General features: G+C 38.7%; 1 protein-coding gene across 3 annotated transcripts in view; it reads right to left on the reverse strand.

Annotated features, from left to right (window-relative positions):
- Window positions 1-4919: 4919 nt before the first annotated feature.
- Window positions 4920-22724, reverse strand: part of AQR (aquarius intron-binding spliceosomal factor) — an 86172-nt gene continuing 68367 nt past the window's right edge. For all 3 annotated transcript variants that reach the window (XM_081943755.1, XM_081943754.1, XM_081943753.1), the window contains exons 31-35: window positions 16288-16458; window positions 14983-15068; window positions 14295-14469; window positions 14036-14149; window positions 4920-5403 (exon numbers count right to left, since the gene is read on the reverse strand). In XM_081943755.1, the coding sequence (XP_081799881.1) occupies window positions 5143-5403; window positions 14036-14149; window positions 14295-14469; window positions 14983-15068; window positions 16288-16458 (807 nt within the window). In that variant the 3' untranslated portion in view covers window positions 4920-5142. The remainder of the gene's footprint in view (window positions 5404-14035; window positions 14150-14294; window positions 14470-14982; window positions 15069-16287; window positions 16459-22724) is intronic.

Consider the following 22724-nt stretch of genomic DNA (forward strand, 5'->3'; position numbering starts at 1 on the left):
GTCTGATAACATTCAATGGCAAAGTTATGCAAGAAATCAAAAACTCTGATTGGAACCTTTCCACAGAACAGTATTAACAAAATTAAAAGTTAACAAGATGCACATTTATTTTCTATGTAATGTATCTCCAGAAGTTAATTTTAGTTAAATTAGATGCTATCTCTGTGCATATACGTGTGCGCTTATATATACACATTAATGAAACACCTATGATATTAAACCATGAAGGACATTCCAAGAATAGCCTTTATGAATGATGCATGTGCAAATTGTACATAGTACACTGATGCATACTCCATTGATTTTCTGTTTACAGGACTAAAACAGAAAAGAACATCAAACCATGGAAAAAGAATAGTGAGTATATGTCATTGCTAAAGTAGACATTCTAACTTTCACTCCCCTGTGGCCTTTTTGTGTGTCTAAGAGTCAATCTTGAGTGCAGTATCAGAATGGGAAGCATGTAGCATGGCTGCTAATTTGAAGTAAGCAAATAAAAACTTTGAAATAAAAGCAGAATTGCAGTCACTATTTGTCTAGAACGGAGAATAATAACAAAAGAGGACCAATTTCTGTTTAATCCTTACAGGACACATTCTCTCTAATGCTATAACCATACAGTAGTTGAGCTGCTTTTCTTACAGATGTAGTCATTTATGCTTGCTAAATAGTAGTCCTTGCATAACTGAAAGGACTACTAGATCAAATGAAATACTGTATATGAATTATTAATTAATACTAGGCAATACAGACTCCCAACAACCAAAATATTGTCTACATGCATGGATATCACCAAATGGAGCACACAGAAATCAAATTGACTATTTTATTTATTTATTCAATTTGTATGGCTGCCCACCCCAAATTCATTACTCTGAATGGCTAGTCAAAAAGTCCATGCAACATTTAATAATAAAAACAACACTTGACATCAGTAGCCAAGAAAAAAACAACAGATCAACATACGGTAACTATCATACAGCTCAGTCATACAGCCAGATCTCTAAGTTCAGAAGGCAGAACAAAAAAAGCAGATGATCTGAATTTCTAGAAGCACAATGAAATGGGATTAAAATTAAATACAAATAAGACAAACTAATGACAAGCAGGTTTAGCCTTAGAACTGACAGTGAAGATACTGAAATGATGGATAGCTTCTTTCTTTTAAGAACTATCAATATTAAAGGACTAGCTGTCAAGTAATACAGTCAAGAAAATATACTGCAGACTTGGTAAAGCAGCCATGAAGGTCTTCAAAAAAGTATTCTGATACTGGGATCTGTCTATACCTGCAAAAATTAGAATCATGCAAACAATGGTTTTCCCCGTGATACTATATGGAAGTGAAACTGAACTTTGAAGAAGCACAATAGTGTATTGATCCTTTTGAATGAGGTTAATGAACAATACCATAAATAGCTAAGAATACGAACATTCTCATTCAAGGCAGAAATGATTGGACTCATGCATGGCACATATTATACAAAGGCCTAGCTCTATGGGAAAGGTATAAAGAAAAAAACTAGGATGACTGGCCATTAGGCAGGTGGAATTCATTACAGTGGCAATAGGTGCAATATTGGAAGACCTGAAGGCCAAGATATCCTGAAGAATATCTATGTAGTCACTAAGAAATGACAACTACATAATGTACATAATCAATAAAAATGTTTTCTGGATATAAACATATAAGGGGTGCAGCTTTAAGTCCTGAAAAGTGTTTATAGTAAAATGTATAAGAAAATATTCATATTTACTTTGTCCTGTCTGCCATAAAATAATTAGAAGCCTGGTTACACGTCAGCATTATTGTGAACTAGCAAAAGCTCATCATTATGCTTGTTTGAAAGCCAATTGGATCCAGTGCATTTCCATAATAAAGTCGGGATCTCTACTGGTTTTTAATGCTTGTAAGCCACCCATAGTCATCTCTATACAAAATGGGAAGCACACAAGTCTAATAAATAAATATATCTCTAAATTTAAATGCCATTTTCCTGATAATGAAATGGGAACAATTCACTTACACAAGATGATAAAAGTGTTTTAAGGCCACCACTGAGTGAAGCTTAGTTTTGCTTCCTATACGCTGGCTTTATTTGCACAAAGCATTGAGCGATCATCTAACTAATCACATTTTAACAGGTTATGCAATCTTAGTCTAACTTATTTGTTCAGGACTGTGTCACACACTCAGAAAATTGGTGGATTTAGTCATCATGGATTAGCATGTTGTGCAAGTAACCAAGGATGCTCTTAATTTTTAAGTTTAATTTCTTGTTTATAATAGTGCAATAGACACCTAGGAACGTTTAACAATGGTGGCACTGAGCTATGTTCTATTTTAAAATTGTTTATAGACTTAGCATCACGTGCCAATATGAATTTCAAACTCAAGAATGTTTATTGCTACTAACTTTTTAAGAAGCACCCTGTGAATCTTTAAAAAAAAACTAAGATTTTTTTTGGGGGGGGGCATTGGAACAGTACTTGAAAGTAGCACACTGCTCCATCATCCATGCTTTTCTCTTTACTGTAATTAAACATTCCATGTTCACAGACTATCAATCTAAAAATAGATCTTTTGACAATAGAGGGATGTCAGATTTAAGCAGCAGAATGCTGAAGCGCCTCACGATGCATAACAGGACTACTGTTATTTTGTAGCCTAGGAATTTAGAGCTGATATGGGTAGGCCTTTTGGCCTTATCTTTGGTGAAGAGGGAAGTGGGAAATCATTTATTATTAGAGAGCTTTTCACCTGGAGACTGCTCAGTGTGAATATCATGTAGACAGAAATCTAATTGCTCCAATGTAGGTCCAATCGTGGACATTCTTTACATCAACAGAAAGAAAACACAAATGTGAGACATACCAAAACAGTAGTGGGAAGTCAGGCATCACCCATTCCTAGATTAAGTGAATAATTTTCTCATTTTCTAGCATATAAAACATTTCCTAGTATGCTTTATATTCCTAACAACTCATGCAAATCTATTAGTTTGTCAAATCCTAATATAAATGCTAGTGTCCTCAGCATTAATTTCAAATCAGCTTAGATAAGTTCCTCAGTATATTCAGTTGTTAAATATGGGTAGTGACAGAGCCAATACAATTAGAAATTTTATAAAACATATGTTAGCTTTCATCCTTGTTTATTGTACTTACTGACAGTATTATTAAAACCAATTAGCTAAACTATCTCAAATTTTTGATTAATATATATAACAAGTAGCAGCTATTTCTGCCAGTATTTGGGTTTATTTTATTAAAAGACACAAATTAGTTAAGACACTGGAATATTTTTAGAAAATAGGTTAGAAAGGCGATGTTCTCTAGCTGAGCTGGCCACATGTTGCCAGAAGGTTTTTCTGCCATTCATCATATTATGAATGTTGGTTTATGTTATTGTATCACCATGTCTCATGGCTCTGTATAATAAAGCCTTTCTCAGAGACAAATTAAAACCTGTGACTTATTTTATTTACTATAACACTTAAGGAACCAAATTGTTTTACTTTGCTAACACAATTCTATGATTTAGACTGCTAAATAATGTTATTGTGTAAGTTAATCAGAGATTCAATTAATAGATGAGACCTTTATCCCCTATTAATGCAGCAAACTCTTCTATTACATCTCTATTTAGGCACAAGTTTCATACACAATATTTGTTAATAAAGCTAGCAAACTTGAAATATGTAATATAACTTCAGAAATTATTATTATTATTATTTTGACCTATGCAGTTTAGTGACATAGTCCTGCTGGCAACTTATCACCAAATAATGCTTTTGGAACATATTTATCCTACAGCACTGTAGTCATAGAATTATGTGTCAAAACACATACCCTGGTAGTATACCACCCATCTTTTTAACGGTGCATATGATTATGCAGTGCCAATTTGTGAATTATATGACACTAGAATTGGGCAATATTTACTTTTATGTCATTATTTCTCTATTGGAACAAGAATAACAATATTCCATTAGGAAAGTACTACCTGTCAACAGGTATGGGAAAATGGAATGTTTTTCCAGATTTAAAAAACACATATGCGTTATCTTGCTCCCCAAAAACCCCCACCCCGAGTAGAAAATTATAAACAAGGATAAGAGATGAAAAAGCCAGTTTAATGTGCAGTTTAACTTCTATAATTAGCAAACAAACTTTTTATTTTTATAGTGGCACAAACAAATAGTAGTAGTACCTTCTCCAAATAAGGTAATCCTGAGCCTTGTTTGGATCATAACTCAGTCACATAATCCTTGCTTTAAAATAACACATTATCACTCCAGTATAATTGCAATAATCCTAGTAAAGCTACAATAATCGATACTTTTAAAATGTTGTAATGTTTTCTAGTTCTCATTATTTATTATGTATTTATCTCCTATCTAACTTAACTATTTATAGCATTTAGACTATTGAGAATAATTTTATAGATGCTTTATATTTTTAATTTTGAAATTTCCTGTTAATGTTTTTATTAACAAATTTTACACCTATTTTTATTTTGGAAGAGCTATGTTTATTTATTTTGCTTTATTTATTTTATTTAGAAACTGCCCATCTCCCTTACAGAAGGACGTATTGTGGAAATATGCTGGTGTACCATCAAAATAAAAATAATAATAAGTATCTCATGATCTATCCTGTCTTCTTTCCCAACCAAGTTTTTTCCCCAGTATTGGATCAGCTAAATTTCCCAGCCAGCAAGAGTCTGAGAAAGGAAATCCCAACACATTTAACCAATACCACTTTAGAGAAGTTTGAACTCTTTGAGCCTATGTGTGAAAACATGAACCTCTGGTGTTTTTTAGTATTACTACTGCTATCAACTAACTGTGTGATATTTTAAAAAATAGATTAAAATCTCTCAGAAGTTTTCAATAGCAAAAAAAGACTCAGAGCAGTAATTTTAAAATGTTTTACTAAATACATAAAAATGTGATACCACTGTGTCTGTTCCTTGTTTATGACCACATAAATGATCCATTTCATATTTATAGTACAAAAAAATGAAATCTGAAGTATCATTAATATTTACAGCAACTGATCCACTAAAACAATGGATACATATGGTATCTATGGTCATTTTTTTGCTAACACTTTTTTTCAGACCTGAAAAGGCAATGTTCATTTATCAGCATCAAGTTCTGTTTCACTGTCTTCACTGTCACTATCTCTTCCAGGATGTTCAGGCATTTTCCGATGCTCCTCTTCTTCCTCTCTTGTCTTTGGTTTCTCATTCAAAATATTCTCTTTTATAGTATCCCCTGACATAGCTTTGATTTCAGTTCCTGTTTCCATTTCAGATTCCTTACTCTGGACACCTTCATTTTCCTGCGGTTTGGATATTTCACTTTCTTCAAGAAGTTTTGGAGGAGGTAATAAATGCTACAATGAAAAAAAAAGATGTGTTTTGTTTAAGAACAATTTCAACATAATACAGATCTACACCAGTAATTGGGCAATATTTACTTTTATGTCATTATTTCTCTATTGGAACAAGAATAACAATATTCCATTAGGAAAGTACTACCTCAGTCAACAGGTATGGGAAAATGGAATGTTTTTCCAGATTTAAAAAACACATATGCGTTATCTTGCTCCCCAAAACCCCCACCCCCGAGTAGAAAATTATAAACAAGGAAAAGAGATGAAAAAGCCAGTTTAATGTGCAGTTTAACTTCTATAATTAGCAAACTTTTTATTTTTATAGTGGCACAAACTAATAGTAGTAGTACCTTCTCCAAATAAGGTAATCCTGAGCTTTGTTTAGATCATAACTCAGTCACATAATCTTTGCTTTAAAATAACACATTATCACTCCAGTATAATTGCAATAATCCTAGTAAAGCTACAATAATCGATACTTTTAAAATGTTGTAATGTTTTCTAGTTCTCAGTATTTATTATGTATTTATCTCCTATCTAACTTAACTATTTATAGCATTTAGACTATTGAGAATAATTTTATAGATGCTTTATATTTTTAATTTTGAAATTTCATGTTAATGTTTTTATTAACAAATTTTACACCTATTTTTATTTTGGAAGAGCTATGTTTATTTATTTTGCTTTATTTATTTTATTTAGAAACTGCCCATCTCCCTTACAGAAGGATGTATTGTGGAAATATGCTGGTGTACCATCAAAATAAAAATAATAATAAGTATCTCAGTGTTTTGTTTAAGAACAATTTCAACATAATACAGATCTACACCAGTAAGAAAAATCTATCAATACAAATTACATTGGTTGCAAAGCACATGCGGATTCTGATAATAACTCCATATAACTTGTCTAAATTTATTTTAAGAATCTATTGGAGTGGGCATCTATAACAAACTTAATTAAATAAATACATTTTAATTTATATAATATCCTTAACAGATATTTTTTTTATTTGTAGTTTTATATATGAGAGACATTGCATAGCTTTCTATAGGCTTAAGTTGATCCCACAGAATTTTTGAATGCTCTAAGATGAAAGCAAGCAAGCATTTAAATATGGTGAAATTGGGGCGTTGCTCTTACCTGATATGCCCCTTCTCTAGGCAGGTGGCGACAGCGGCCAGGCGTGGGTTAACTCAGCCAGAACCAATAGGACTGAGTCTACTAAATGATGTCATCGTCTCTGAGGAGTGTCCTTCCACTTTCTCAAGGAAGGAGATAGGTAGACTGCTGTGCAATAGTCGACTGCTCTCATCCCTCTATGTTCAGGTGACCCTCCCCCAAAAGTCCCTCTGCGACCTAGGTCAGTCCCCAGAAGGCTGTCTCCACCTGCCTAGAGAAGGGGCGTATCAGGTAAGAACCAACTCCATTTTCCAAAGTTGGTGGAGACAGCAGCCATGCGTGGGACGTACCAAAGCTCTATGCCTGTCGCCGGGTGGGAATGTGAGTGTCCTAGGCGCTTGAGGAGGGGAGCACTTGCTGAAGTACACATCAGTCCGAAGACTGCTTCGGCTGATGCGTACCTATCCACCTTGTAGTGGCGGATAAATGGCGTCAGAGTAGTCCAAGTGGCCACCTGGCAGATTTCCTCCACTGAGGCCTGCTTAGACCACGCAGCCGACGTTGCAGCACGTAGAATGTGCAGTAATGTTGTCCGGAGGCATGAGATGATGCATTAGATAAGCACATGATATGGCTGATCTAATCCAGCTCCCAACCATTGATGAAGATGCCTTAAGGCCTTTATTAGTAGGGTGGAAAGAGACACTTGCGTTCGAGGGCATGAGTTGGCCTGAGACAGAAATTTGGAAGGGTCAGATCTTGAGACCGATGAAAAGCCAAATTTACCTTGGAGATAAAGGTAGGGTCAATTCGAAGGACCACTCGGTCCGGATGGAACACACACAGATCAGATCTGAGGGAAAGAGCCAGCAATTCCGAAACTCTGCGAGCCAACGTGACGGCTACCAGAAAAACCGTCTTCAGTGTGAGATGTAGCAACGAGGCAGATCTAAGTGGTTCAAATGGCGGTTCTGTGAGGAATTCAAGGACTTTGGACAGATCCCATGAGGGGAAGCGATGGGTGACAAGGGGGCCGAGATTAGACACACCCCTAATGAAGTGTCTGACATGTGGATGCAAGGAAAGAGGTTCTTCACGGTGTAGAGATAGAACCAAGGGACGCCACCTGCTGCCGTAGGGTGTTAGGTGAAAGTCCCTTGTCGAGACCCTGCTGCAAGAACTCCAGGACCTGGGAGATTGAGGCCTCGAGGGTGGTAATAGATCGAAAGAGGCACCAGGTTGAGAATGTTTTCCACATTGACTCATAAATTCTATTAGTGGATGAGCGCCGAGATGCCTGAATAGTCCAAATCACCTTGTCATAAAGGTTAGCCGCCTTCAAAGTTGCCCACTCAGCCTCCATGCAGTTAGGCGGAGCCAGTGGAGGTCGGGATGATGAATAGAGCCTTGATGGAGAAGGGACTTGATCATAGGTAGCAGCCATGAGGGACCCACTGGGAGATTGACTAGGTCCGCATACCAGGGTCGGTGCGGCCAAGCAGGGCCGATTAGGATGATCTCCGCCGCCTCCTCTAGCATCTTGCGGATCACCCTCTGTATCAGGGGGAAGGGAGGGAACACGTACAGGAGACTGCGAGGCACCTTAGAGCGTCCGTCCCTCCCACGCTTGGTGTCGTGTAGCGAGAAAGGTACCTAGGCAGTTGATTGTTGCGAAGAGATCTAGAATTGGAGTCCTGTATCTTGTGGACAACTGTCCGAAGATACGGCGGTCGAGGCTCCATTCCGCTGGGTCGATTGTCATGCGGCTCAGCCAATCTGCCCGGGTGTTGTCGGTGCCCGAGATGTGAAAGGCAGATTCCATGAGCGACACGGCCTTTGTCCCCCCCCTTGGCGGTTGACATACGCCTTGTCCATCGTGTTATCCGTTTGAATTAGCACATGGGAATTGCTTACTGATGACTGGAAATGAAGGAGGGCCAGATGAATTGCCCTCAACTCCAGCCAATTCAGGCTGAGCCACCTGATCCTCGAGGTGAGCCCCCCATCCCATCAGACTCGTGTCTGGAGGGACTACGAGCCGTTGAGGTTCCCTGAATAGGGCCCCCTGAGAGATGGCCAGGGAGACCCACCAGTCCAGAGATTAGATCACGTCTGGAGTCAGCCTGATCTTCACTAGAGAACAACTGCTGTTGGTCTTCTGGTACGGCAATAGAAACCACTGGAGGCAGCGGCTGTGAAGCTGTGCCCAGGGGACAATGGAGAAGCATTAGACCATTTTCCCCAGCAGCTGGAACAGTTGGAGAAGTGGAACCAGTGTTTCCTGCACACTTCGTGGGCTAAGTCCCTGAGGCTTACCTGACGCTCCTGAGACAGAAAGACCCTCCCCTGAGAGGAATCTATGAGAGCTCCTAGGTGGACTAGCTGGCGAGTGGGAACTAAGTAGCTCTTCTCGTGATTTATCAAGAAGCCCTGTTCCTGAAGCACCCGCATGGTGGTCTGAAGATCCTGGAGAGCCTGACTGTGCGACCTGGACAGCAAGAGGATGTTGTCCAGGTAGCACAATATCCGAATGGGTCTGGCTCGAAGATGGGCCACTACAACAGCAAGCAGTTTAGTAAAAACCCTTGTGGCTGATGACAGCCTGAAGGGGAGGGCCCGATATTGGAAGTGACTGCCTGCGTAGACGAACCTCAGGAAACGTCTGTGATGTTTGTGAATGGGGACGTGGAGATAGGCCTCTGTGAGATCCACCGAGGTGAGGAGATCGCTTTTGCACACACTCTCTAGGATGAATAGGAGAGAGTGCATTTTGAATCTCCAGTATCTTATGAACCGGTTGACAAATTTGAGATCGAGGATTGCTCTCCAGTCCCCCAAAGATGTTGGCACAATAAATAGACGAGTAAAAGCCCCGCCTCAGCTGGCCTGGAGGCACTGGTTGAATGGCCCAAATGCGAAGCAGATGATGAATGGCCTGTTCCACCAGGAGCCTCTTGTGAGGATCCCTAGCACGTGGCACGTGACAAACTGGTTCGGAAGGCTGGAGTGCAAGTATAAGGTTAGGCTGAATCTGATGGTGGACCTGATCCACGCGTCATTGGTGATGTCGTCCCAACGATCCGCGAAGGCTGTAAGACATCTCCCGATAGGGAGATCCTCCAGGCAGTCACTTCCAGCTCTTAAAGAACTTATTGGAAGAGTCCCTGAAGGATTTCCTGGAAGCAAACCTCTGGTTATTTCTGTTGGATCGGTTGGAGAAGGAGGGACCCTGTCTGGGAGGGGCCTGACATTGTGGACGGGAGTTGTCCTGCCCCCGAAAGGGCTGCCTACGGTAGAAAGTGTGTCCGCTCCCTCCTACTTCTTAGTGGCAGCCTGGAGGACTTTCTGTTTATCTTTGGATTCCACTAAGAGGGGCTCTAGTGGGGGACCAAAGAGGAGGACAGAAGAATAGGCTGAGGAGGCAAGCATCCACTTTGCACGGGCTTCCGCCTGCCATTGCCTGAGTCAGAGAAGACGGCGAGACGAAACAGAGGAAGCAATGGATTTCGAAGCAAAATGGGCAGCATCTAAAGATGTATCTGCAGTGTATTCCAGGGCCACCTTAAGTTTGTTAATGTCTCTGCGAGCTCTGGAATCCCTGGGGGGAATTCTCTCTTGAAGCTATCTAAGCTATAGGAAGGCAGAGTGGCTAAAGAAGGAGGATGAAGTTGCGACACAAACAGCCCAAGCTGCGGCCTGGTGTGGCTTAACAAGAGTCTGTTCAAGCCTTTTGTCCTCCAGGCGAAGAGCCTCCTCAGGAGCAGCTGAGGCTGCATTAGGCAAGGACAAGGTCAAAACAGGTAAATCAATTGAGGGTACTCGCTCCTGACGGGTTTTTACTGGGTATTTTAATTATATTTAATTATCTAGGGGTTTTTAAATACTGTATTTTAATTGTTTTATTTATCAGCCGACCTCCTCCTTGTGTATGTCTCGGTATATGTCTCTGTTATATGTTTGTTTTGTCCATATTTATTTCATATGTTTCATTGTACGCCGCCCCGAGTCCTTTGGGAGAGGGTGCGGCTAAGAAATAAATATTATTATTATTATTATTATTATTATTATTATTATTATTATTATTATTATTATTATTATTATTATTATTATTATTATTATTATTATTATTATTATTATTATTATTAAGAGCCTTGCCGAGGTCAGGACCAACATTGTACAGGCGCTTGTCCAAGGTGGAGGGGAGACGGCCTGTACCTGGAGACACCCACTGGTTCTGGACCACGTCTATGAAGAGTCTGGGTGAGGGAATCACCTCCCTTTCCACCTTGGGCTGGATGGAGAGGGGATCAGTGGTGTCCGTCTTGTCCACCTCCGTGCCCTGAGAAGTCTTGGGTGGAGGGATGCCAGCAATCTTCTTCGCCTTAAAGAGGAGACACCGGAAGATAGCAGGTTTAAACAGACCAATAAATGTGGGTGGATCTGGTGGGAGACCCTCATCCTCAGAAAGATCCGAATCCCGGGCAGGGCGTTCCTCCTCCCCAAAAACAGAAGGTTGGCTGGAGGTACCAGGAAGATCATGCGAGGAAGAAGCCGAAAGGTCACCATTCCTGCGCCTGGAACTCGAAGAAGAGAACCTGCGTGGGGTAGAATGGTTAGAAGACCTGTGTTTAAGACCTGCAACTATGCCTCTCTCAATTGCATCGGATATGATAGCAGCCATGTCAGGTGCGTAAGGTAGAGGCCTGAATGGAGGGGAGGTATCCTCCTGGGACAAGAGTTCTCCGTCTGGAGTAAGACTTCTGTCACCCTCCGACTTCTTCCCACTGCAGACCTCGATGCCTGTGGCCCTGGCGTCCTGCAGCTGGATAATAGAAGCTGCAGGGGATAAATCATCCTCTGAATCCGATGATAAGTCAGGAGGAGGGCTGGGCTCCACAGGCCTTTGGGCCTGGAAAGGATGGGCATCTATGTGCTTGGTTTTACTCCTGGCCTTCCTAGGAGGAGCTTGTATGGCAGTATGCCCTCTGTCTGAAGGGGTGGTATTTGTAGCCCTGCGAGTAGGCCGGGAAACCTTAGCAGAGGGCTCATTGGAAGGAGCCACTGAGGCAGGCCGGCACCTATGCACAGCGGAAGCAGGGGTATTCTGGGCCTGGACAGGTGGAGGAAGCTGCGGATCTTGGGCTGGAGAGGACGCCATAGCAGTACTTACGACCTTGCTGACCGAAAGGAGAAATCAAAATGGCCTCTGGGAGGATTTGTGCCTAAACAAAATGGCCACTGAGGCTACAGAACCTATGGGCCAGGCACCACGAGGCTGAGGAGGCCGCGGTGTCAGGTGGCCGATAACTGGCCCTTGGAGAGACTGCAGAGGCGGTGGAGGCTTCAGCGGCGCTCTCTGAGGCCGCGGTGCTTGGGGCTGCAGTGGCGTTTGACAGTGGTGGCAGCGGTGTTTGTGGCCCGTGGCGGCAATCGATAGTGATGAAATCCGCCCTCGCAGCGGCGGCGCTGGAAACTAGATCGCTGGGGCAGCCGCGAGTCCTCAAAATGTCTGCCCAATAGCGGGGCCTCCAACGGCCAATGCCAGGCAGCGCCGAGAAGAAGGAGCCTCTAAATAGCCGTGGAGAGCAAGGAGGCTGCAAGCCTCGGAAAGAGCTCTCGTGGCAGCGTCTTCCGTCAGAGCCCTGAAGGGCTGTTTGAAAGCCTTCGCTCCCTGAGGAGCCATCCTCGACAATACCTGTCTTTTCTTTCTTTCTTTTTTCTTTTTTTGTAATTTGGAGACAGGAATCCTTCCAAATTAATTCTTTTTGAAAAAAGGCCAATTAGAATAGTTTTTAAAAAGGAATTTAGAGTAGTAAGTTGAGGAGACAGCAGTTAGCACAGCCAATCCTGATCGAACTGAGTTTAAAAAAGCGGGAGGACACTCCTCAGAGATGATGACAACATTTAGTAGACTCAATCCTATTGGTTCTGGCTGAGCTAACTCACGCATGGTTGCTGCTTCCAACAACTTTGGAGAATTTGTGAATTATTATATGCTACTTAATTAAACTAGTTTTTGTTATTGCTATATTCCGAAGAAGAGAATTGCTATTTGTGGGACAAAAACATAGTATTTAAATAGATCCCTATAGAAGGGAGTAAAAAAATCCATTAAAGCTTTAATGTATTTGTTGACTCAAGATGAAAACAGACTAATCTAATTAAACAATACTATGAACATTTCTCCAGTCTTATCTTTTTGATATAAAGCCATGGGAATAGAGGGTATGCCCATCTCCAACAATATTATCTTTCACAGTTTCAAGTGCAGTTTTTGTTTACATTAGAATTTAAACATGGAATTAAGATAACTTACTATATATTTAATTGATGCTTCTAATAGCCATATATAAATTTGATGCTGCATGCTGGAAGAATAACATTCAAACTTAAAAATTACTAAATGACTATATCTGGGTTCCATACTATGTGGTCAAAAATGATATTTTTGGTAGACTAATTATAGACATTCAGAAAATCTAAGCCTCAAATTAGGGATTCCTTTGTATTTGGCTAAATATATATTTTTATCTGCCGGATACAAACTAAGATTCCTTCTGTGATGCAGCTGGTACAATTTCTATCCATATACTATTAGCATCATTCAGAGCTTTTTGTGAGAAAACTAACATGAAGTTAAAAATAACATTTTAATAGTGCAATTGAAAACGCACTTCCAGTACTTCCAAGTCTGTGGGAATGAGCTATGTACAAACATGTTTAGCTAGTTGCTAGTAGTATAAAGAGCAAGATTTCAATGAGCTTCCCTTCACATTAATTGGTCACAGGAGTTCCCAGTCATATTAACAAATCTACTCTAGTGGGTGACAATTTTCTACAAATAATAATTACTTCATAAAAAGACATCACACTTATTTTTTCTCCATATCAAAATTCTGTGTTATTTGCTTGTTTTTAATTAGCTCCAGTTTCAGAACGAATGGATGTAGTATGCATTGCCAACTTTTATTTACACATACCTTAAAAGAACAACTAATCTATACTTCCCATGCAACAGCTGTTTTCAGAGATTAATTGAACTATGGTTTATCAACATGTAAATGAACTTAATTTATATACCTGGCTTCTTCTCTCAAGTTGTAATATAGGTACAAGGTGAATTTAGGACACTTTTAATTAACTGGACTGCCATGTTTAAATCCATTAAATTGATTAATCTTATTTTGAGCTGCTATTCCTCCTTCTGTACTGATTTTGGTGTCTGCCAATATCACTGTTGTTACAGAAGATTAATAAAATTTCTCTTTCAACTTTCTTTATGTTAAATATAATTTATACATCATTTTCTCTTCGTCCCCTATTCTCCAAACTGATAGAATTAGTTCATGTTATTTACAAAGTTACCTAAAGCATAAAAGACTTATTAAAAATAAAATCAACCAAGCCGACTAATTTTCAACTATGTTCATTTGTTATCGGAATGTATTAACAAAGTTTTCACTCAGAGCTTTTAAATTAAACATGTTTTTCTCAACTTTTATTTCTTTACCTGTCGGTGTTGGTGTGTAGTTTGGATCATATGCATATACATGTTGTAGACAAAATTAGCCATCTGAGGCATATTCTTTATAATATGAACTTGATGAGATGGATGTTTTCCATTCTGAGGAAGGAAAAAATGATAGAAATGTTTGGAACTAAAACAACAGCCACTTCTTAAGTAAGATAAAAGAACGAATGCAGTATGAAAGATAAGTATATTTTTAAACATTTAAACATTAAACAGAATTCAAGATAGCTTGTTGTACCTGACGAGCAGTTGGAAAATACTCTTCGGGGACTATATACAGTTGAAGAGGACGAGCAGTAAGCTGGCTGAAAGCTGGAGTCAGTTCAAAGCAGTTCTGGAATAGTGACACTCTTGCAAATATATATAGACCAAGCCTGGCTCTTGACATAGCAACCACCAAACGCCGCACATCCCTTCAGGAAAGAAAAATTAAACAGCTCTATTATTTAAACCCAACAATGATATTTAGTTTTTCACTTGAACACTATTATGACCACATACAACAAAAAACCCTCCAGAAAATTAAAGCAGGAACCTTATTTCCTTTGAATATGAAAATTAACACAAATTAAATTAATGCCCATTTTTCCTTTAAAACTGAAGATAACAGTTCTAATACATTTATCTCTGTGTTAGAAACTTTAATCAGCAATAAATATGTTTAAAAACATCAATTTTATAATTACTCTTTAAAATTAGATGCTGGAGTTAATGTTGCAGTTATGGAATATGTTAAATATAAGTATGGACAAGACAGAAAATAGGTAAGATGTCTATTTCAGTGGCTCACTGATGGATAAAATGGGATTCAATTGAGTTTCTACTCATAAATAGTCCATTTTACTCATAAATACTCCAAACCTCTACTCGTACATATTCCACTTATGGTAGGATTGCACTGTTGTTCTCTGTATACTATTGCTTACCTCAAGTGTCCAACTGCTTTTGTTCGCACAAGTGAAAGGATGATATAATCATTTTGCTGACCTTGAAACCTGTCCACAGTTGTCACCTAGCAAGAAAATAAAGTTAATTAATTGCTCCCCTCCACACAATAAAATAAACCAGTCTTATGGAGTTAATGGTATCAAAAGAAAACTACTGTAGGAGAAATGGCAAAACCTCAGGTTGGAGTTAAAAGAGAGATCAGTCTAGATCACTCTAGACTGATCACTCTAGCCACAAGTGAATTTAGTCCAATCTTCCTTGAATTATGTTGACCCTTATCTATCCCCAAGCAAGTGCTAACTGTTAGTTGAGAAAATGCCTGAGCATAGGCATGATTAGCAATGCATTTAATTGGACCTTCACATGTGGACCTGATTTTTTTAATGCCTGACTATTGCTTTATTATGACTAGCTAACATCTGTAAACATACAATTTTTATTAGAAGTATACACTTATTAATCTAAGCACTCCCTCCCTCTGTAATGTATCATGATCCCACACTGTGGGTGAGTGCAACCCCCTTGGATCGTATGAGCCACTTTCTTTGTTCCATTCCATTCCAGTTTCTGTCAAATCTGCTGTCTCATATTCTTTTTTTAATTTTGTTTCGTATTGTTTCTTTTTAAAATATTTTTTCTTGTGAGCCATTCATCACAGTCATTTGGCATACAAAATAAAACAATTTTTTTCCCAGGAGAGTCGTGGGTCAGTTTCCATCTATTCTTTATTTTGCAGTGGCTATATTTGCCTTCATGTTTTTCATATTGAGAACTAATATTTCATAACTGAGAACTAATTCTCACATTCTTAAAGATTTAATTATTGTTTTTCAACAAATTGGTAAAAATGTTTACTTTTAAAATACAAGTCTATGCTTTTTGTAACACAAAACTGAATAAAATTTTTATATACACAACTAATATGGCATAATAAATAAATATTATTTCCTGCAGTTGACCAAGTAGAAGGCTAAATTAAAGTAGTTAAATAGGAAAGACAGGAAATAGGAAAACAAATGAATGACTTCTATTTTACAAAGTATGCAGTTCAGAAGCAATATTCAACATGATATAGTATAGCCTTTATTGTCATCGTACATCATGTATACAACAAAATTAGGTTTAGCCTCACTGGTGCAATCCATGACAAAAAACACGAACAACATAAATAGTATAAAGAACAATCCCTATGCAATGATGAATGTATTCTAACAATGGTTACTTGCTCTGCACTTTTGTTGAGAGGTATGTTATTTGATATTATTTGTTCTTTGGAATGTTACCTTATTTGGTCTTCCAATCAATGGATTATTCCCACAACGCTGATTGATAATATCCCGAATCAGATGTTTCTGCCCATTGTAAGTTGTCAAGATGCTTATCTTTTCTGCAGGGTATCCTAGCAGGCACATGTACATGAACAGTGCAACAACATATTCTGCCTCACCAAGATTCTGGAATTTTTAAAAAACAAGTACAGACCTGTTTCATGTATCAGATCACATGTATCATAAAATTATGGTCAGAGAAAATCATTCCAACCCTCACTGAAAAGAAGCAATATGCACCAGGCCTATGTTACTCCTCCCTTATCTGCCATGAAAGGCAAAGAAGTCTAGTTTCTTTTGAGGCAGAGCCACACTGACTTGATTTATCAATTGGGAAGAGGGGGTATTTCTATGCATGCATAGAAGACTATAAACATAGAAGAAACAACTCTGCTCCATTAAAAGCAAAGTGTTACTCATGGAATTACTTTAAGAAACATTAAAAACACAGCTTGGAAGGAGAAAGCCAGATTCCAGCCCATTGTGTTCTCCTAATTGTAATAATATAACTAATAATACAAATAACTTTCCAGGAAGAAAGTTAAATTTAAATTCCTATATCTTTCTTGTAAATATTTATTGGTAATCTCCTTATTTTATATAAATCATATATAGGTAGTCCTTGACTTAAAACCCCCCAAAAATGACTTATGACCATTGCAACATCCCCACTGTCATGTGATCAAAATTCAGACACTTGGCAACTGACTCATAACTATAACACCTGTAGAGTCCCAGGATCATGTGATCACTTTTGGCAAACTTCTGACAAGCAAAGTCAACGGGGAAGTCAGAGTCACTTAAACAACCATGCAAGTAACTTAACAACTGCCGTGATTTGCTTAACAACTGTGGCAAGAAAGGTTGTAAAATGGGGCAAAACTCACTTAACAACTGTCTCACTTAGCAACATAAATTTTGCACTCAATTGTGGTCATAAGTCGAGCACTACCGATACACATTTCAGCAGTAGACAGACATTCTCCCAAAAGACTAGTTTAAGCATTCTGCAAGGGAGATGGGAAATTTCTAAATTTGATACCTAAATAAAATAAATAAACAAACTGCAAAGCGCACACAGAGCGAACCGGTACCAACTGGTACAGGAACCCATCCCTGTTGTAAACCTTGAGATATTGAAAAGTAATACAGAAGCTTCTAGCAAAAATTCACTTTGTTATTTATTGAACATAGTATATCCCACCTTTATTCAGCCAAGTAACACTGACTACATATCTCATCATCTCAAATAACATTTTCCGAACACTGATGTTGTATTATGTGTGTGTGAAGAAGAGATATTACATTGCTATTCTTGCAACTTAATACTATATAATTTGTTAACTATATTTTATCCCATCATAATAAAGTACAAAGATATATTCTTTCTGTTTTCATAATTAACCTATCTGAAAAATGTTGTTAATATAAAAGTTGATTGTTAGGAATGTAAACTAACAGTTGGGTCTGTTAGGGTGTAACCAACAAGTTGGGTAGACAATATATTGCACAAGGCATGTTATATATCTTTAAGAGAGGAGATCTACTAATTAGTAGATTACAGCATATAAATTGCAGCTGATGTTCTCTCTCTCTCTCTCTTGCCTGATGTATGATAACTGCTGTCTAACTGTTATTACTGTTGCTACTACTTACTGTGTGTAAGTTATTGGACTGTTTTTCTCTGTGTATGACTTTTTGGCTGTGTTTATGGATTTTGCTATATTCTTCAGAAAGTAAAGTTTATTTTTGTTACTTTACTATCCATTATTCAGTGTGGTTGCTTTATATATCGCACGCTGCGTATACTTTACAGGGTTGCTCTGTTATAACCTCGACCTGGGGTTCATTGCTAGTGCTTAATCGCACTAGTACAACTAACATTGGTTATGGGCCCAGACACCCTGCCTTAATATTTTATTTTTATGCACCACTTTTTGGATAGTTTATTTTTGTGAATATGGCACAAGAACAGTCTGCTGCACTCTCCATGATTACCCGGTTTGATGGAACCAACTATGTTTCCTGGTCCTTGAAGTGTTCCCTACTTCTGCGTAGAGAAGGACTGTGGTCTGTGGTTCAGAACCCACCGGATGTTACAGGTTGGGATCCTGCTGATAATGAGGATGCGAAGAAGATTGCGCAGTTTAACAGGGACAATGAGAGAGCTCTCTGCATTATTGGACTAACACTGAATGACCAGCAACTGGTCCATATTCGTGGCGAAGAGTCTGCTGCTAGGTGTTGGAACACATTGCGGAGAATTTATGTTCGGGACAGTGTGGGTGCTCATATTCATCTCACACGGAAACTGTTTAGAGCCCGTTTGCAAAAAGGTGGTGATATGTTGGCTCATTTAGACTTCATGAAGAAAACTTTGCAGGATTTGCAAGAAAAAGAGTTAATTTTTTCTGAGCTTCAACAGGTGTATATTATGCTATCATCGCTTGATGAAAGCTACGACTCTTTTGTTTCCTCATTGGAAGTTCTTTCACGTGATGAACTGACATTATCTGAGGTTACCGGGAGATTGCTTGAAGAGTCCAGACGAAGAGAGGATAGAGTTCAGTTCAGAGACAATCAATCACAAGAAGAAACACAGTTTTCAACTGTAAATTTTGTTAAGAAATGTTATTCTTGTGGTGGTAAGGGTCATATTGCTAAGAACTGTAAAAATAGCAAGAAAAGGAGTGTTGCTAATAGTAAAAGAAAAAGCAACAATGTTACTGTAACTGTAGCTAAGGTTGATAAGGCTGTAAACCATAGTTTCTGGGTGGTTGACAGTGGCGCATCCCATTCTATAACTAAGGTTAAAGAAAGGTTTGTTACTATGAAGGCTAGCAAACAGCACATTTCCTTAGCAAATGGTTGGAAAATTAAGGCTTCAGGTGAAGGTACAGCTTATTGTCCATGTATTAATGAAAAATTGGAAATGTTATATGTACCTAAAATGAAATTTAACCTATTATCTGTAAAAGACCTTGTGAAATGTGGGTTTACAGTAACATTTAAGAATGATAGATGCATTATTGAAAAGGAAGGTAATAGTGTTATTGCCAATTTGGAGAATAATTTATTTATTCTACATGAGAACTCTTTAAATATTGCGAGTTCTGAACCTGATTATAAGAATAAACAGCCCCATGATAACTGTATACATCTACTTCATAGACGTTTAGGCCATGTAAATTTTAAAATGGTACGTCAAACTGTTATTCTATCTAATGGAATCAATTTGAAACCTTGTTCAAAATATCTTAACTGTAATGCCTGTAACCAGGCTAAAAGTAAGGTTACCCCTGCAAACCGGTTTCAAGGATTTAAGACATCTAAACCACTGGATGTAGTGTTTGCAGACCTAATTGGCCCTAAGAAACCTAGCTTAGGAGGTGCCTGCTATATACTCAGCATTATGGACCATTATTCTAGGTATGGTTTCTGTTATGTAATGAAATCAAAGGCAGAAACTTTCCAACATTTTACTAAATGGTTAAAGTTTGTTGAACGTAAGATGGATAAAAAAGTACTTTGCCTAGTCACTGATAATGGGTCTGAATTCACTAATCATAGGTTTACATCAATGTTGGAGAATGCTGGTATAGAACATAGGCGTTCTGCCCCCTACAGGCCAGAACATAATTCATTTATTGAAAGACGTGGTCAATCATTGCAGGCAATGACCAGAACTATGCTGATTGATTCTGGTTTGTCAGAAAAGCTTTGGGGTGAGGCTATAATGTGTGCAAACCATATTCTGAACATAGTAGTTAACTCAACTACTGGTAAGATTCCTTATACTCTTTGGCATGGTAGGAAGCCTGATTTGAGTTATTTACACACATTTGGTGTCCCTGCTTGGGTGCATATTCCCTCACAGACTAGACGGAAGGATCAAAGCAGAGCTAGGAAGATGGTTTTTGTTGGGTACAATTCCAATCATAGATCGTTTAGGTTCTGGGAACCTGGAACTCGGAGAATTATGCACAGTGCTAGTGCTAAATTTTCAGAACATGTTGGTTGGGAGAAGCTAGAACAAGAGTTTCACAAGGTTTGTGATGATATAGATGTTGATCGTTTGGTTAATCATGATACACCAAATGAGCAGTTAGAGAATCAGGATAGTCCATCTATTACTCTGAAAGGGGAGGAAGATGTAGATGTAGAATCTACTCGTGAGGTGGAACAGGATGATCCTGCAAGTCCTGTATTGCCTAGGAGGTCTACTAGGGACAGGCATCCACCCGACAGATACCAAGCCAGTGTAGTATTGCAAGTTAGCATAGAACCTTCTAGTTTTGCAGAGTTAAGGCTGTATCCTGAAAAGGAAAAGAAATTGTGGAAGACAGCTATGGAGAAGGAGTTGAAATCCTTACAGGAATTGAAAGTTTATGAAGAAGCTAAGCTCCCTTCAGGGGAGAGTGCAATTGGCTGTAGATGGGTGTTTAAAATTAAAAACGATGCTGCTGGCAATGCTATTTATAAGGCTCGTTTAGTTGCTCAAGGGTTTTCCCAAACTGAGAGGGATTACGATGAGGTTTTTGCTCCGAGCTTGAAAGCCTCTACGTTGAGGGCAGCATTGGTGTGGGCTGCTAAGTATCGGTGTAATGTTACCCATATTGATGTTGAAACAGCGTATCTGCATGCTCCATTGCAGCATACCATTTATATGAAGATGCCACCAGGTGTGGATTCTAATGGCCAGACTGGTTGTTGGAGACTTAAAAAGAGCCTTTATGGTTTAAAACAGTCCGGTTTTGAGTGGAACAGATGCATAGTAAAAGAACTAAAAGCTATGGGATTTATTCCAGGTTTGGCTGATCCTTGTTTGTTTAGACGGGTGAAAAATGGTTTGATCTCGTTGTTGCTTTTGTTCACGGACGATATAGCTATTATTACTAGGTCTGAACAGGAAGCTATTGACATTGTTTCACAATTAGAGAGTAAATTTAAAATCCGGAATTTGGGTGAAATTAAGCATTATCTGGGCTTAGATGTGGTAAGAACCAGTAAAGGTTTTAAGCTGTCACAGGCTGGTAAAATTAATCATTTGCTTAAAAAATATAGCATGGAGCTATGTAAGACTGCAAAGACACCAATGGCATTGGAGTTTAAACCTGAGGTTACTGAGGGTACTGGTTTTGATAAGGGAATCTATCAATCTTTGATAGGTAGCCTAATGTACCTAAGTAATTGGTCTAGACCAGATATATCATTTAGTGTGAACCAACTGGCTAGATTCAATGATAGTCCTTCAGAGAGGCATTGGCAAGCAGCAAAGCGTGTGCTGCGTTATTTGAAGAAAACTATCCACTATGCATTGTATTTAGAACCAAATAGGGATTTAGTTTTGACTGTTTATGCTGATGCGAATTTTGCAGCTGCTATAGATAATAGGAAGTCAACTTCCGGCATAGCCTTTATGCTAGGTGGTGTACTGATTGGATGGAAGTCGATACGACAGAAACACATAAGCTTATCCACAATGGAAGCTGAGTTTTCATGTTTGTCGTTGACATGTACTGAGCTGATATATTATAAGCAGTTGCTTATAGATATGGGATTAAGTATGAATGAACCCTTTACTGTGTATGAAGATAATCAGGCAGCAATAAAAATGGCGACTAGTTTAGCTATAAAAACGAGGTCGAAGTATACTGATTTGAGGTATCTTAATGTTCGACAAAGCATTAAGGATGGCCTGATAAAGTTGGAATATTGTTCAACTGAAGACAATTTAGCAGATAACTTCACTAAGGCACAAAGTTCAGTGAAACATACCTCATCATGTGAAGGTTATCATCTTAGATTGTGAGTGGATATATTGATCTACCCAAAGGGGAGAATGTTAGGGTGTAACCAACAAGTTGGGTAGACAATATATTGCACAAGGCATGTTATATATCTTTAAGAGAGGAGATCTACTAATTAGTAGATTACAGCATATAAATTGCAGCTGATGTTCTCTCTCTCTCTCTCTTGCCTGATGTATGATAACTGCTGTCTAACTGTTATTACTGTTGCTACTACTTACTGTGTGTAAGTTATTGGACTGTTTTTCTCTGTGTATGACTTTTTGGCTGTGTTTATGGATTTTGCTATATTCTTCAGAAAGTAAAGTTTATTTTTGTTACTTTACTATCCATTATTCAGTGTGGTTGCTTTATCTATCGCACGCTGCGCATACTTTACAGGGTTGCTCTGTTATAACCTCGACCTGGGGTTCATTGCTAGTGCTTAATCGCACTAGTACCACCAACAGGGTCAGCAATATATAAACCAGGATAGTAGTACTGTTTCTTTAAGTACTACTGTAATGTGATTGGTTGCTGTTACCTCAAGAAGCCATAAGAGGGAGCCAGAATGACTGTTAGCTCTGTTTGTTAGACGCTGAT

Source organism: Natrix helvetica, assembly GCF_964273705.1.
Source record: "Natrix helvetica genome assembly, chromosome: 1".
NCBI classification, from domain to species: Eukaryota; Metazoa; Chordata; class Lepidosauria; order Squamata; family Natricidae; genus Natrix; species Natrix helvetica.